Source organism: Herpailurus yagouaroundi, unplaced genomic scaffold (genome assembly GCF_014898765.1).
Source record: "Herpailurus yagouaroundi ecotype Mexico unplaced genomic scaffold, PumYag 160, whole genome shotgun sequence".
In the NCBI taxonomy this organism is placed as follows: domain Eukaryota; kingdom Metazoa; phylum Chordata; class Mammalia; order Carnivora; family Felidae; genus Herpailurus; species Herpailurus yagouaroundi.
Window position 1 is genome coordinate 49,691,113 of NW_024412401.1, and position 17,215 is coordinate 49,708,327.

A 17,215-nucleotide genomic window follows, 5' to 3' on the forward strand; every position below is an offset into this window, starting at 1 on the left:
TGCCTTTGGGGAGCCTGCTGGATGGGTAGAAAGGCAAACTGTAAACTCAGAGCGGGTGAACTCACAGAGGGCTTGGAAACTGATGAGCCCAAAAGAGAAGGCCCCGGAGGGGCTCCAGGCATCATGTGGTCAGTGTGTGAAAGCCCTGTGTCTAGGCTGACCCCCTCCTAACTGTCAGCCTCTCCAGAACGGGGACTGGGATGTATTCACATGCGATGTGACCTATGGCCTCAGGACTATTGCACACGAACATGAGCTATGACAGTGGGGACACACAATAAGAAGAGAAGATGGCAGCATCAGGCATGAAAGTGTTTTTCGTGGTTATTTCTGGTTTATAGGAGTTGGGGTAGTTTTTACTTCTCTTTGTTATTCTGGCCCAACATTCATGATTTTTGTCGTAAAACAAGTAACATTTTATATGTATTTCAGATGTATATTTAATACGTATGTTTCTATTTCATACATATGTGTATGAAACACATGTACCTACTCCAGTGTGTGGCCTGTGCTTTGTTTGCTCATTTTTGTTGTTAAAAAAATTAACAAGTACAATTAAACAAAGAAAAGGAGGAAAAACGTATATAATTCCACACTCCAGAGAACCGCTATCAATATTTTATTGCATATTTGGTAGTCTTTTTCTACATAAATAATATAATTATACCGTGGGGAGTTTTCCTTTGTAACGTGAATGCTTAACGCATACTGTTCTATAGCATACTGTTTTCGCTCAACAGTTAAAAATGAACATCTGATGGGGCACCTGGGTGGCTCAGTCGGTTGAACGACCGACTTCAGCTCAGGTCATGATCTCACGGTTTGGGAGTTCGAGCCCCGCGTCAGGCTCTGTACTGACAGCTCGGAGCCTGAAGCCCGCTTCAGATTCTGTGTCTCCCACTCTCTCTCTGCCCCTCCCCCACTCATGCTCTGTCTCTCTCTGTCTCAGAAATAAACATTAAAAAAAATTTTTTTTAATGAATTTCTGATGAAAGAGATGGTATAATATTTTGGAAACGGAGCAGAGATGGAATACACTATCCTTTAGTTGGAGAGGAAGAGTTGGAGCCTTCTGTTCCGACACCAGAGGCAAGAAGAGACCCCCGGCATCTTCTCGCTCCAGAGCCCGAAATCTGCGGGCTTTCTCGGTTGGTGACTGAGGGCTTAAGCTTGTCTTCCCTCCGCAGGTTCTGGATCTTCATGATAATCAGCTGTCCGCTCTTCCCGACGATATAGGGCAGCTGACCGCCCTCCAGGTATGGCTGCAGGATGCACAGAACCCGCCTCTGATGGCCTAAGAGAAAAGTTGCAGTCGAACAAGCCTGGAGAGTTCTCCTTGTGCTCAGGCCCGGGGCTGCCCTTGGTGCTAGCTGCCTCTGCCCCTTTCCCGTGAGGAACCTTGGACGCCCTGGCCTTGGCAGTCCAAAATGTGGGAGTCTCTATACCATACTTTTGGCCTGTGCTTTTGGGATTTCCTCTAAGCCCCTACGACTTACAGGAAATGATGGATCCGGCGCTCTGCCTCAGCCTCTCACTGTGGTCCTGGTCAGTCGTAGCCCACTGCAAGCTAAGCATTTCCCTCGTGTCATCTCTGATATGTTTCCTCACAGCCTTGCTGCGAGGCAGGTGCTGGTATTAGCCCCACTTTACAGGGAAAGAAGCGGCTTTCCTCCACACTGAGATTAAAACCCATTCTCTTCACTGAGCCCCTTCAGACCCTGTATGACGGGCCCACCTGCTTTCCAGCCTCCTCTCCTGTCCCCGTCGCTCTCGGCAGTCAGCTCCTGAACCCCTCCTGGCCTCTCACCCCACTGTGGCAGGGCCTGTCCACGCAGACCTCTCCTCTTCCCTCGGCCTGAGCGACTCATCATCTCTCAGCCCACATGTCCCTGAGAAGCCTCCCCGACCTCCCTGTCAAAGTAGATCGACCTTATCGGCCTCGGTCCTACACTAGCTTACTTCCCTGGGAGCATAAGGACAGTCCATAGTTACGAATCAAGCGTTTGCTGACTTGATTGAGTCACAGTCCTCTGAGGGCAGCACCCCAGCTAGCACACTGCCTCCAACATGGAGGAGACCAGGAAATGAAGTGAGTGAGCAACCCCTGGGTGATGCCATTGCATTTTCCGGAGGAGAAAGCTGAGGTCACTTGCCCAACGGCACACAGAGAACACGTGGTGGGGAAGTAGTGATTGGCACCCCTTGGAAAGCCACGGTGAATACCTGGGTGGAGGATCTTTGGGGACTTTTTTTTAACGTGTACATTCTTATAGAATTGGTGCATCCTTGCCTTGTAACTTGCGGACACCTGACAATAACCCAGAGCCATCCTTTGGTTCATCAAATATTTATCTGCCACGTTATCTGTAACGGCTGCTTAGCTTTCCATTGCGTCAATGTTTAATGAGTCCGTAGCCTGTCACCCTGTTGGCCTGGCTTGCACCGCAGTGCCGCATCCGGGAGGGAGCGTGGCCTGCTGGATCCAACAAGCCTGCGTTCTGGGCGGGCCACCGCCAGCTGCTAGCCTTGAGGCCCCGGGCAGATCCTGCTGCCTTTACACATCTCAGCCTCGTTCCCCCAACACTCGGGGAACTAGAGCCTTGTCACTGCTGTCTCCCCCAGATCCCCAAACCCGCTAGTCCCTTTCTTCCTCCTTGCTTGATCGCGGGTCCGTTGTTGGGCATTCTGTGGCCTGCATAAGGGACGGAACCTCAGCAAGCAGCGGCTCAAGGTCTGGCTTTGCTCTCTCCGGCACATGACTTCATCAGTGTGAGCCTCAGTTTTCTCATCTCTCAAAGGGGATCCTGACAGTTTATGCTTTCCTCATGAGGCTGTCAGGAGGAGATAAAGGTGTGTGTGGTGCCCAGGTGATGCCTGGCCTAAAGCAGGGGTAGACGCTATTCGTATGTGGGTTCTCATGTCATTTGTCCCTATTTCTTAGGTATTGAACGTGGAAAGGAATCAACTGACATATCTGCCACGTTCCATTGGGAACCTGATCCAGCTCCAGACCCTCAACGTGAAAGGTAGGGGCCAGGAAGCCCTGTCTGTTGATTCCCAGTCAGCTCTAGGCTGTCTTCGGCCTGGCATCCACAGATCACTCCTCCTGGGAACCACTGAGCATGAGGGCAGCCAGTCCTGAGGCGTCCCTTTAAGCTGGACTGACCCTTGTTGTCCCTAGAGGTAACTAGAGGCGGGGCATCTGCAGAGCTCCTGTGACCCTTCAGGGCCAGGGCCTTACAGCAAGGAGGGTAGACCGTCTTGCCAGCCAGGCTCCCGGGACCTGAGCACTCGTGTTTGTAATAACGAGGAGCGGTAGGAGTGGCGGCCTGGTGGGGGAGAGCATCCAGGAGCCGCAGTAACGCTTGTGACAGGGCCCGACGCACAGGGAAGACTGCTTCCACAGTCAGCGGTGCGGCGAGCCTCGCGAGTCCCTGACAGGGAGGTGTGCTCCCCAACCGAGGCTGAGAGCAGCGACTTGCTCAAGACCACCCCGTGTGTTAGCAACAGAGCCCAGAGTCACACGCACCGTGCTTCCTCCCGTGCCCTTGGCTCCTCATGTCCTCTTGTGGTCCTTAAGCCCTTTCTGCACAAAACACCTCAGTTTACTCATTTTGTAACATACGAATGATATAATGACGCCGTGTTTATTGATCACTTACTATGGGGTGGGCACTGTGCTGAGGGCTGCATATGCATAGTTGCATTGAACCCTTTGATGTCCCTTGAGGCCAGATAGCATTATTATCCCCATTTTACAGATGAGAAAACTGGCCCAAGGAAGTACAGTCCGTTTTCCAAAGGCGCTCAGCTAGTAAGTGGCAGAGTAAGAACTTGAACCCAGGTCACCGAAACTCCACCATGCTGCTCTTCCTCACAGAGCCTCAGGTCTCGGGACCCGGCACGTGCCCCAGGCTCAGAGTGAGGCACCCACTTCCCCTCAAGTCCTGGCAGGACTCGTGTCAGGCCGGAAGCTGGTGAAGGGGCTTTGGCGGGGCGGGGGGTCGAGCTGTGCCGTTGGGGTCTCTGCAGATAACAAGCTGAGGGAGCTTCCCGACACCGTGGGGGAACTTCGAAGCCTACGTACCCTTGACATCAGTGAGAACGAGATTCAGAGGCTGCCACAGCTGCTGGCGCACGTTCGAACCCTGGAAGTAAGTGGGGAGCCGCTCTCGCCTGGGGTCTTCTCTGGCCCGCCCACCTTCCCCTTCCCACGTTCCCAAATGCCTGCTCTGGTCAGGGTGTGCTGGGCTCACAGGGATCTCCGGGCACGTCTCTAGGAGCTCAAGAGAGACCGATGTGGAACAGTTGTAATTAGGTGACTTCTGCTGCCGTGACGGAGGCAGGAGAACACGCTCCTAGAGTGAAGACCCGAGGCTGAACCCTGCGGGAGATGTGCTGTGAGCACTTTGTGGTGTTCGAGCCAGACCTTGTGAGGGGATTGGCTCTGAAGAAATAGACACGGAAAAGGGAGCACTCAGGTGCAGGGAACAGTACCAAGAATGCAGGAAGTGGAGAACACAGGGCGTGTTGAGGGGACAGGAGGGATCTGATGTGGTTGGAAGCTACTGTGTCTGGAGGGTCCAGGTCTCGAAAAGCCCAGAGTGCTGTGACGGGAGAGCGGCCTTGCCTGGAGGTGTAGAAAGTAGATTTCATCAGAGCAGGGGTCAGGGGGCAGAGGGCAAGCTCTTCCTAGGTCACCGTATTAGTTTGCTGGGGCGGTCGTAACAAAGTACCACAGGCTGGGTGTCTTGAACAAGACGTTTATTTTCTCACGGCTCTGGAGGCCGGAAGTCCAAGATCACTGTGTGGACAGGGGTGGTTGCTTCTGAGGCCTCTCTCCTTGGCTTGTAGACAGTCATCTTCTCCGTGTGTCCTCACATCACCTTCCCTCTCTATGTGGCTGTGTCCAAATTTCCCCTTTTTTTGTTTTTAATTTTTTTTTTTAATGTTTATTTATTTTTGAGACAGAGAGAGACACAGCATGAACGGGGGAGGGGCAGAGAGAGAGGGAGACACAGAATCGGAAGCAGGCTCCAGGCTCTGAGCCATCAGCCCAGAGCCCAACGCGGGGCTCGAACTCGCGGACCGCGAGATCGTGACCTGAGCTGAAGTCGGACGCTTAACCGACTGAGCTACCCAGGCGCCCCCAAATTTCCTCTTTTTATAAGTACACCAGTCATATCAGATTAGGACCCAGCCTGGTGACTTCATGTTGAACTTGATTACTTCTTTTTTTTTTTCAACGTTTATTTATTTTTGGGACAGAGAGACACAGATCATGAATGGGGGAGGGGCAGAGAGAGAGGGAGACACAGAGTCGGAAACAGGCTCTAGGCTCTGAGCCATCAGCCCAGAGCCTGATGCGGGGCTCGAACTCACGGAGCGAGATCGTGACCTGGCTGAAGTCGGACGCTTAACCGACTGCGCCACCCAGGCGCCCCTTGATTACTTCTTTAAAGACCTTCTATCCAAATGTATCGACATCCGAGGTACAGGGGGAGTAGGACTTCAACATACGTGTTTTCAGGGGCACACAATCCAGGCCCTAACAGACACTGACACAAGGCAACTCACGCAGGGAAGGTGGGCTCTTACAGTCACAACGACCAGACAGCCTATGTTTATCTGGTGCTTACTAAAGCTGGGTGCTTAACCCGCATCAGTTCCCTGAATCCTCATGAAAATCCTGTGAGGCAAATACTATTGTGCCCTTTTGCCGATGAAAAAACTGAGGCACGGACAGTTTAAGGAGCTTGCCCAAGTCCACACAGCTAGTGATAGCAGAGACAGGATTGAGAGCCAGGCAGTGTGAATCGAGGGCCCGTGCTCTTCACCTCTGTGCAACTCAACCTTCTGGAACAGGGACTTATCCATCCATATGACACACAGTCTGGCCAACATCCCAGAATCCTCTGATGAGCCATCAGTGAATTACCTCTCAGATCAGACTGCTGAGCATCGGCCTCTGTATCAGAAATGGGCAGGTGAACGTGTAGACAGCAAAAGGAGGTGGCTAACGCCAGAGGCTGGTCCCTCCTGCCATGACAGCTTGCCTGAGAAGGGACAGGGTGGTCAGCTCCTCTCCCCGGGCCAGCTGGAGAGACAGGCCGAGACATGGTTATTCTCTGTGCTGTCCAATAGAACTTTTTGCAGTTCTGATGGAAATGTTCAATGACTGTGCGGCCTAAATCGGTAGCCACATGTGGCTTTCGAGCACTGGAAGTGTGGCTACTATGACCAAGGAGGTATGTATTTACTTGTGCTGAGTTTTAATTAGTTTTCATTTTAATAAACTAAGTCACACGTGCTTGGTGGCCACCGCATTGGAGCACACAGCTCACAGCGGCACAGATTCTGAAGCCGTTGTAGAGGGAGTGCAGGGAGTGAAGCATTTCACATCCAGTCTTTACAAAAAGCTTTTGACCTTCTTGGTGGCACCTTGGGCAAACCCTTTTTCAGGATGAGACAGTAAGCGGCCCCTCTAGGTTAAGGCCAAGGTCTTTCTCGCACGTTGTCTCATACTGCCCATCAGACGGCCTGTTGGCTGGGTGACGTGCCTGTTTACCTCTGAGGGGGCCGTGCCTCAGAGATGTCAATTGCCCTGTTCAAGGGTGCACATCCAGAACAGGACTAGCTGGAGTCTAACACCAGGGCTGAGCGGCTGAGCGCAGCTAATGGAAACACCGTAAACTGTGTGTCCCATGTGGCTGGTGCAACTAAGGGACCGAGCTTTAAATTCTTTCATTTTACTCAGTTAAAAAGTAAGCTTATGTGGCCAGGCATGGCTCATGGCCACCAAACTGGATGGCACGGCCCCAGCGTCCACCACACTTTACTGTTGGTAACCAATATTACCCATGTGGGTTAGTTTTCTTTAGACTTTGCCCCCCCAAACCGGCAGTCAGGTGCTCTGCTCCAGAGCAGGCTCCCCACTGCAGTGTGTGTTCCTGGGCGCAAGGGCTGTGCTGGCCAGGGCTGGGGGCAACCGAGCTGCTTTTCCCACTCAGCAATGTCCTGTCTGGCCTGGCAGGCCTGCCTGGCCTGTCCTGTCTGGCCTGTCCTGTCTGGCCTGGCAGGCCTGTCTGTCCCAGGCACGGAAGGTACAGGCTCCTGACCCGGGCCTTAGGTAACTCATGCATGCACTGGGCACTCCACGCTTGGCCCACAGTTGGGATCCAGGAGGCCTCTGCAAGATCCAGGAGGCCTCCGCGAAGAAGTGAGAGGGTAGCAGGAGGAGGGCTTGGGTAAGCAAACAAACAAAATGGAAAACCTCATGGTTTTGAGTGTGATATATATTCCTCCAAATTGTTTTTGTAAATACACTAATGCGAGAGAATGTTTTTTTTTTTTAACAAATATGGAATCTTATTTTCTGTGTATTGTATACAATTACAGTTTCTTTTTTGTCCACTTATATTTTTATACAAAAACATTAATCACGTGATGACTGCACACCAGGCTCTGTTTTAGATGCTGGGGGCACAGCAGGAACAAGACAGGTGAGCCGCCCCTGCCGTGGGCAGAGGAGACAGTAAACACACACATTCATAACTAAATCAGGTGCTTTGCGGTTGTGTTGACCAGCGAAGTGGACAACACGTATAAAGAGGTTCCCCTTGTGTCTGCAGACTCTGAGCCTCGACGCCTCGTCCATGGTTTACCCCCCACAGGAAGTGTGCAGTGCTGGGACCCAGGCCATTCAGCAGTTCCTCTGCAAAGGTAAAACCAGGCAGGCAGCCTGCCTCCTTCACTCAGTGAGTAAGCATGGTCCCAGAAACTGCCCTGTGCCAGCCCGGGCTCAGGGGAATAGCAGAGACCCAGGAGGCCACCATCTCTGCCTGCTTGGAGCTCTTCAGATCTGGCAGGAGAAACAGGCAGAACAGATGGTCACACTAGGAAATGTAATTACCAGTTAGGCTACGTCCTCAGGGAAGGTCCTAGAAAGTGGCTCAGCTGAAACCTGAGGGTGATTAACACTTAGGAAAGAGAGAAGGCTGCTGCTGGCAGGAGGAGAGTCCCCTCGAAGGGCCTAGAGGCATGGGGGCAGTGGGAAACATGCCGCAGGGGAAGCCGAGTGGCTGGGTGCCGACACAAAGAAAAATGGGGTAAAGCCGGAGAGGCCATCTGGGCCTCGTATCATGTAGGAGAGGGCTTTGATCAGTTTGCTTTTTACAAAGTTCACTCCAGCTGCAGGGAGGAGAAGGGAGTGGAGAAAGCAAGCGTGGAAGCCAGGGACAAGTTGGAGGTCATGGGGTCAACCAGGACAAAGGCCACAGCGGACTGGACTTGGAGGAGTGGCAGTGCAGTGAAAACCCAGGGCCACCGCTGATCCAGGTGCCCCGAGGGTGGGAGCGGTATATCCAGCCACCTCCTGCCCGGTTGATATTCTTAATTAGGGGCTCCTGTCACCTGGGGAACTTCTAGAACATGGCTAAGACACATACATGCAGTCAGCTGTGGGTGACGAAGGTGCCGTTGCAAAGCCACCAGAAAAGAAAGCAAAGGTTTTTTTTCAGTTAATGACTCTGGATCAATTGGATATCCATGTGGGAAAAAAGAACCTTCATTTCTTCCTTCAGTAGGAGACAGGCAGCATTGACCACGGAAGGCTGATAAATTAGATTTCAGTAACATCAAAAAGTCACCACTTATGGAAAGAAAGGGCAAGCCATAAAGTTGGGAAGCCACTTATAAACATTCATTAGGCTGTGCGTGAAGACTTTGCGCTCTTTTCTGCGTGTATGTGATATTTCAGTTAAAAAAAAAAAAAAAGAAAAAGTTTCACACCACACAACAGCTACTCAGGCCCCACATCTACCAGATTAGTGTTTGAGCAACAGGTGATTCTCATGTGCACCCTGGCCAGTGGCTGAGCTACACCATGTTCTTTTCTTTCTTTCTTCCTTCAAGTATAATTAACACAGCCTTACGTTAGCTTCAGGTGTACAATCTGCTGGCCTAATTCTCTACGGGACTCAGTGCTCATCCCGATAAGGGTGCTCTTAATCCCCTCCACCTGTTTCACCCATCTCCCCACCCAAACCCTTTATTTTCCTTAAAAAGATTTTTAAATTATGCCATTTGTAGGTGTACAAAAGGCAAAGAATAAAGCAGTGAACATATGTATACCCACCACACAGCTTAAGAAATGATCTGTTTGTTTAAACAGTGTAGTACGTATACATTATTACATAAAGTTTTTGGGTTTGCTCTTTTAAAAATATTTTTTAAAAACCCACAAAAGGTATCATGCTGTTGTGATTCTGCTCTTTTCACTCAAGAATCGGTCTTGGACCTCTTCCCGCCTCATAATGGATGGATCTGCCTTTTTTTTTTTTTTAATGTTTATTTTTGAGAGTGCGCGCGCGCAGGAGGGGCAGAGACAGAGGGGGACAGAAGACCCGAAGCGGGCTCTGCACTGACAGCAGAAAGCCCAACACAGGGCTCAAACTCACAAGCCATGAGATCATGACCTGAGCTGAAGTCAGATACCTAAACGACTGAGCCACCCAGGTGCCCCCCACCTTTTTTGTAAACGTTTATTTGATTTTTAAGAGCGAAAGAGCACAAGCAGGGGGAATCCCAAGCAGGTTCTGTACCAATAGCAGTGAGCCTGACATCGGGACTCGAACTCACGAACCGCGAGTTCATGCCCTGAGGCGAAATCTGACGCTTAACCGACTGAGTCACCCAGGTGCCCCGGATCTGGCTTGTTTTAAAGGATGTATAGTATTTCACGTGGTGGAGCCCCACAGCTTATGTAGCCTTTCCCTGCTGGTGAGCATGAGGGGGTTTCCAGTCTCCCAGTGTCACGAACATTTTAACCCACCCCTCTGTGGCACCGTGGGAGTACTCCTCCAGGGCAGGCAGAGTGGGACTGGCAGGCAAAGGGGCAAGCGCTGTGTGCTCCGCCAGCTTACATTCCCGTGAGAAGACCCTTTTTCCTTCCCACAAGTGACCCTCGGTGTCATTTCCACCAGCTTTGTCAGTTTGTTGATTCTGACAGATAAACAAGAAAGTCACGTTCTTGGTTATTTGAATATTGTTTCATGTATTTACTAGCCATTTTTAGTGTTTCTTTTCCCATTTATATTTGAAAAAGACAATCTTGACCATATTAAAATCTAAAAGTTCTTTACCCCCAAAGGATCCTGTCATTAAAAAGACAGGTTACCATCCAGAAGATTGCTGCAATATATATTATAGGCCCAAGGTTATTAGCTACAATACGTAAAGAGCATAAATCGGTAAGAATGAGGCAAACAAAACAATAAGGCAAACAATCCACCCAAAAATGGGTAACGGGTATGAGCCCTGTCAAATTACACAGGAGAAAAATACGCAGGGCCACAGAAGGCAAGCGTCTTCCCGGGGTCTCACACACAGCCTTCTCCACTAATCTCACACTTTCTCATCGCCCCAGTCTCACGTGGATGGTAAAGAGGCAGCTGGCGAGCCTATTTATTCACTCAGCTGCCGCTTACCGAGTGCTTGACGTTAGGGAGGGCGAGCAAGATGGAGGGCCCAGCCCGGTCCAGGGCAGGGGAACCGTGGACCAGGCAGGCGGGACAGGATGCTGGGGAGGAAGGTGGGGGCTGACGGAGGGGACGACTCTGTCCCCTCCCTCCCGGTCAGTTTGTGCCGTCTCTTGCAGAGTCAGGGCTGGAATACTACCCTCCTTCTCAGTACTTGCTGCCAGTCCTGGAGCAAGATGGGGCCGACGCTTCCTGGGACAGCCCCGACGGCCCCACAGACAGATTCTCCAGGGAGGAGGCAGAATGGCAGGTAAGGTGTGCTTGCCTGCTGACGTGTGCTGTGGAGGGGAGGCCCTGGGCACTGAGGGCTGTTCAGGGCTGCAGGCCCTGGATTCCTCCATCGAACTAGAATTCACCTCCACTCAGACCAGCGTGCTTAGGTGCTTTCAGGAGGCCTTCTATGCCACCTCACCCACCACCGCCCCAAACAGGTTCCTCTCTGTTTCCCGAACTCCCTGGGACCTCTGAACTTGCAGTTCACCCCGTCTGGAATTCTCTCCACTCGCCTCTCGCTAACTCCATCTCATCCTTCAGTTCTGTCTAGACCCCACATCCTCTGAGAAGTCTCCCCCTCCCCCCACACCAGCCCAGGTCAGGTCTCCTGCCATGTGGTCTCGGTGCCCACACGTCTCCTTGGGAGCACCTCTACAGCTCTAAGTGAAGACTCATGTGGGAGACGGTTTAACGGCTGTCTCCCCTGCTGGATGAAGCTTTGTGAGAGTGGGGGGTTGTGTCTGGATTGTTCATTGTTGTCTCTCAGTGAGCGCTTCCTGCCTCGGTGCCCCTTGCTGTACGGGAAGCCTGTCCTGCTCTCCTGTTACCCGTCTGAGGAGAAGCACGTGTGTCAGCACGGCAACAGGCTGGCCCTCCCTGGTCCCTGGGGGTGACCTACGTTGGGACCGGCGTGGAGGAGGAAGCTTGGCCAGGGTTTACCACTTCAGCCAGGCATCACCTGACACTGGAACCAGACAGAGACCGCCTCTGGCCCCATCTGTGTTCCCACAGAGGGCTCAGAGCCCGGGGCGTCTGATGGCAGGCAGAGGAGGAACCAACTGCCTCAGGTTTGGCTTCTTATCTTCCAGTGACTTGTTATTAATCTCCGGTTCCCTGGTGACACCCTTCCCTGTCGTACAGAGCCCACCGTGAATGCCTCGTGCTTTTGCCTGTCTGCTGGCAGCTCAATGAGAATTAGAGAGGGGGAGATTTCTACCTAGGGAAATTGTCAGTTTTTCCTCTCAAAATGTTTGCAGCGAACATTTTTGATGCAGGATTAACAGACTGAATATATTAAAGAACTCTTCCAAAGCAGTAAAGTGAAGCAGAAAACCATCCCAAGAGAAGAAAAGTGGGCCAGAGATATATCAACAGGTACTATACAGAATAAAACAGTACAGATGAGGGGCGCCCAGCTGGCTCAGTCAGAGCATGTGACCCTTGATCTCAAGGTCATGAGTTCAAGCCCCCCAGAGTTGGGCACAGAGCTTACTTAAAAAGAAGAAAGACTGTGTAGATCAGTAAATACAAAAAAATGCCCGACTTCCCTAGTAATCAGAGACCAGTAAGTTAAAACAAAATACCATTTCACCCTCAGATTGGCACAGATGTCACTTTGATAATTTCCTGGCCACAGTGTGGGGAAACCATGGCCTCATAAATTGCTCTTGGGAATGGAAATTGATATTCCCACTGTAGAAGATAACCTGATAATATAGGTCAAATAGCTCGTGATCCGGCAGTCCCACTCCTCAGTATGTATCCCCAGAGAGACCCTTGTGTAAAGAGACATTTACAAGAATGTTCATTGCAGCCTTATTTGCAGTAGTAAAATATTGGAAGCCCCCTAAATGTCTATCGGTGGGTAAAGGCTGAGCCACCTGTGTCCCATCCATACCATGAGCTAAATCTGTGCAGGCTCAGATCATAGGACACGTGGGTAAGTGAAAAGGACAAGTTGCAGAACATGATGGATATAGACTTCCCCTTTCATACTTAGGAGGTTCAAATACAGATCAGTAATAGCCATTAAAGGCAGGGTGCAATTTTATGACAGAGGGACATGAGGGGATTTTGGGGAGTGATGGGATTGTTCTAGATCTTGACTACAGTGATGGTTACATGACTGCATTGCTCAAGATGCCTAAAACTGCTTACTAAAAAGAATGACCTTTATAGTATGTGAGTTATGCCTTCATCAAAACACGTATTTATATATGAGCACACAGACAAATCTTCTATATTTTCCAAAGGCACAAATTCTGTGTAAGTAGATTCGTGGACTTGGGTCTGATAATGGTAGTTACATGGCAGGGGGCAGGAGGGAACCAGGATCAGGCTGGGGAATGGTCAGGGAATGCTTAAATGCTGTGTTTTAGTTTTTTATAAGGAAAATATATTCCGATAATAGCTGTATAATTTTTTATAAAGTTTTTAATGTTTATTTTTGAGAGCAAGCGCTTTTATGCCCACCCACCAGTGAGCAGGGGAGGGGCAGAGAGACAGGGAGACTGAGGATACAAAGCAGGCTCTAATGGTGACGGCAGAGAACCCGATGCGGGGCTCAAACTCCTAAACCATGATATTATACCTGAGCTGAAGTTGGAACACTTAACTGACTGAGCCACCCAGGTGCCTGCCCTGTGTGTATTTATTTTTGAGAGAGAGATTTGGATGCAGGGATCGAACTCCTGAGCCACAAGATCATGACTTTGTGGCTTAACCAAAGCCAAAGTCAGATGCTTAACTGACTGAGCCACCCAGATGCCCAGATACTATCTGTATAATTAAAAATTAATTTAAAAATTTGTATTCCTACCTCAGCATGGGACAAATCTGATTTCCTTATAGTGTGTTACTTTTATGGCTCTGATAGAGACTGATCCTGGCCTCCAAGCTGGATAACTAAGTACAAGGCCACTTAAAAAATCTGTGTGTGTGTGTGTGTGTGTGTGTGTGTGTGTGTGTTGTTTCAGTACAAGAATAGTTCACGCTCCTTGTTACAAGTCTGAACAATACAGATATACATAAACCACATGAATGTCACCCCTTCTCCTAAGGTCATCATCACAAACTGCCTTCCATCTCAAAACTCAGAGTTGAATTTTGTTGCCGCTCTGACCTGAACAGAATCCTGCTGCACACAGTGAAACATGGCAGACTTCTTTCTGGGTAGCTCCCCACGTTCGCCCCCTTATTTGACAGTTGTGTGGTCCATTGCACGGATGTACCATGACTTACTGAAGTAACCACCTGTTGGGCATCTGAGTTATTGCCAGTGTTTCACTCTTTAAAACAGTTCCACAAGGGGGTGCCTGGGTGGCTCAGTTGGTTAAGTGTCCGGCTTCGGCCCAGGTCATGACGGTTCGTGTGTTTGAAACCCACATCAGGCTTGCTGCTATGAACGTGGAGCCTGCTTTGGATCCTCTGTACTCCTCTCTCTGCCCCTCCCGCGCCTGCTCAAGCACTCTTTCTCTCTCTCAAAAATAAACATTACAATTGTTTTTCTAACATCTTAACAAAAAGTTCTACAGGAACTAGCACATGTACCTTTGTGCATTTCCAAGTATTTTGGTGGGCTAGAGCTTTGGGGCACTGCGGGCATGCTGTATGGACAGGGAGCCACGTATCTCACTTCTTGGTCTCCCTTCTCAGTCCTGTACCCCCAGAACTGTCCTGAAGAGCTTCCCACGATGTGCCGAACCGGGTGGTTCTCAGTCCTGGTGTCCACTAGAACCATCTGGGACCCTTTATCAGACTACCCTACCCTCTCATCCCCACCCGCCCCACCATTCTGATGCAGCGCCTCAGGGGGCTCCCAAGAGTCTGAATGGGGTCTCGCTGCCTGGCAATTCTGGCCACATGCTGGGGAACCCCACTGCTGTCTACCTCCTCTTCACCACTGTCTTTTTTTTCTCCCCAGAATAGGTTCTCAGACTATGAGAAGAGGAAGGTAAGAAAATTTTCCTTTTCTCCTCGGTCACTTTTGTTTTTATCAAAGATCTCAACTATTAGAAAAGATTGGAGGGAGCAAGTTCTTCCTGCCTCTAAATTAGAGGGTAAACTAAAGTTTTCCTCTTACACACATGGCCTCACCACATGCTTATGCAGCCTCAGTGGGTGACCAGGTATCTTGCCTTCACAGATGAGAAGCTTGAGGCTCAGAGACCCCCGACTCTAAACCACTAGTCTCTGCCAGGGACCAGCCTGTTTTATTACAGTTGGGCCCTGGGCAGGCAGGTGGGGGGGGGGGCAGGAAGGGGAGTTATTACTCAGCTTTAAGACTTAACAGCCTGCACAATTCAGAGGTGAAGGGTAGATTCCCTCTGCTCCCATGTGCAAATGTCCACGGAGCCTAGCCAACCATCACCAGGATCTACATTCTTGCAGGAACAGAAGATGCTGGAGAAACTCGAGTTTGAACGGCGCCTGGAACTCGGGCAGCGAGAACATGCCCAGCTCCTTCAGCAGAGCAGCAATCAGAAGGACGAGATCCTTCAGACGGTCAAGGAGGTCCGTGAGCGGCCACGTGGGGTCAGGCTTGCCTGTGCACTCCCTACCAGGGGGGGCCCTCTGCTGTGGGGAGGCGGTGGCGGTAAGCTCCCTCGCTGGATCTTCCCGGACCCGGGGGCCCTTATGGTTCACCTAGCCCAGCTTCCTTGTGTGTACGGACGCCCCGAGGCCTAGCAAGGGGAAGACCTGGTCCAAGATCAAACAGGAAGGCAGGGCAGGGATGAGAAACCTGTGCAGGGATCCTTGGTGTTAGCTCAGGACGGCCACCTGTCCCGCTGCAGGAGCAGTCCAGGCTGGAGCAGGGCCTAAGTGAGCATCAGCGCTACCTGGATGCAGAGCGTCAGCGGCTGCAGGAGCAGCTGAAGCAAACGGAGCAGAACATCGCCAACCGGATCCAGAAACTCCTGCAGGACAATCAGAGGTCAGGCCCCCAGTCCGCAAACCCAGAGACCTTCCCCTCATGTGGTACCCTTTGAAGAGCCCAGGGTAGGGGTCCATTTCTCCCCTATAGCCTTCACTCCTGCCCCAAGGTTTTCGTTGTTCAGGTCCAATCTTGTTGCTACAATTTGCACCAACCCAAAGAGAAAAGCATCTAATCTGGGCATGACCTGTGTTTTGTCGTGGGACCCACGCCCCCCAGGTTTCCCTGGGGGTCACATCCTGCTCCAATATTTCGGGTTCCAAGTAACATGTTGCCTTGAGGTCAGCCATTCTACCCACAGTGAGATTTGCCTTAACAAATGCTCTCCAAGGTAGGGGCTGCTGGGAGCAGGTCTTGGTGGGGCTTGGGGGAGAGGGAGCCAGATAGAGCTGTCAAGAAGCCTGAGAAAGTCCAGTTGGGGTCCCTTGTGGAAAGCCTCCTGAAACAGGTGTGCCACATCCCCTGTTGCTCCCAGGCTTCCGTTTGCTTTTTCCTTACGGGGCCATCCCACAGCAGTCACGTGGGGCCCGAGCAAGCCTGCCGCGTGCCCCACAGTATGCTGTCCTTTCCGGGGTGTCCCGGGAAGCTACCATTTGTTGGATGCTGCTCACGTGCCAAGCACTTTGCGTATGTTCTCTTAGTCACTCTTTACGAATACTCCATGAAGCCTTCTTATTATGATCCCCTTTTACAGATGAGGAACTGGGGCTTGGCGGGGCTGAGGAACCGGCCCAAGGGCACAGAGCCCCAAGTTCCCGGGCTGAGGGGCCTGGGCCAGTTACTAAGCCCGCTCTGCACAGCCAGTGCAGCAAAGGGGAGAACGGTTCTGTTGCAAACAGGCCTGCAGGTGACTACTGCAGGGACCCTTTATGGTTGTCTCCGCAGGCAGAAGAAAAGTTCTGAGATCTTGAAGTCGCTGGAAAATGAAAGGTTAGTGTTTCACTCTAGCCCTTTCTTGGCGTTGCCTTGTGGTGGAGGCAGTGGTCTGGGGAGATAACGTCTTGTGATTCTCAAGGATTATGCCAGAAAGTTTTCCTAAAGCTGTAAGGAGATTCACCTCCTTAGGGAATATTGGGTTAAAAATAAATCACTGCCTGCAAGTTGAACACACATGTACATTCCTGAGAAAAATTGAGACACAAATAAAAATATGTGTGATGTCCAACTATATTGCTAGTGTAAAAAAAATTAGAGGGGCACCTGGGTGGCTCAGTTGGTTGAGCGTCCGACTTCAGCTCTGGTCGTGATCTCATGGTTTGTGAGACTGAGCCCGAGTTGGGCTCTGTGCTGACAGCTAAGAGCCTGGAGCCGGCTTCGGATTCTGTGTCTCCTCTCTCTGCCCCTCCCTTGCTCACGCTCTCTCTCAAAAATAAACATTAAACAATTTTAAATTAGAGAAAAATCCATTTCTTATTAAGGGAAACACAATCCATTATGGAGTAGAAAACCGGGAGCTATAGTTAACTAAGGCGGAACAGTGTACAATTTCTTCATGACGTGGCACGTGTCTGTGCTCAGAAAGCAAAAGGACCCACCCTGAGTGGTTTACCAGAAATTAGAGGTGGTGATCTTTGGGTTTTTTCCTTCGTGTTTTCCCCGTTCGTTGAGATGCACAGCTTCAGTAATTAGGAAAGATGGTAGCTGAGAGGAACGAGCCCCCCATTCTTCTTTCCCCATACCCTCTGTCTTGTCCTCTTGCCCCCCTCCCCGCCAGGATTAACTGGAATCCCCCCTGGTTCCCTGGAATCCC

At 50.9% G+C, this 17,215-nt stretch overlaps 1 protein-coding gene across 4 annotated transcripts in view; it reads left to right on the plus strand.

Annotated features, from left to right (window-relative positions):
* The window catches only part of LRSAM1 (leucine rich repeat and sterile alpha motif containing 1), a 39,731-nt gene that overhangs the window by 4,594 nt on the left and 17,922 nt on the right, over positions 1 to 17,215 (plus strand). For all 4 annotated transcript variants that reach the window (XR_005792726.1, XM_040482384.1, XM_040482385.1 and 1 more), the window contains 9 exons: positions 1,188 to 1,256; positions 2,942 to 3,026; positions 4,033 to 4,154; positions 7,632 to 7,722; positions 10,658 to 10,788; positions 14,455 to 14,484; positions 14,922 to 15,044; positions 15,326 to 15,465; positions 16,351 to 16,395. Coding sequence is in view for 3 of the 4 variants with exons in the window: in XM_040482384.1 (XP_040338318.1) it covers positions 1,188 to 1,256; positions 2,942 to 3,026; positions 4,033 to 4,154; positions 7,632 to 7,722; positions 10,658 to 10,788; positions 14,455 to 14,484; positions 14,922 to 15,044; positions 15,326 to 15,465; positions 16,351 to 16,395 (836 nt within the window). In the remaining variant the exon portion in view is untranslated. The remainder of the gene's footprint in view (positions 1 to 1,187; positions 1,257 to 2,941; positions 3,027 to 4,032; positions 4,155 to 7,631; positions 7,723 to 10,657; positions 10,789 to 14,454; positions 14,485 to 14,921; positions 15,045 to 15,325; positions 15,466 to 16,350; positions 16,396 to 17,215) is intronic.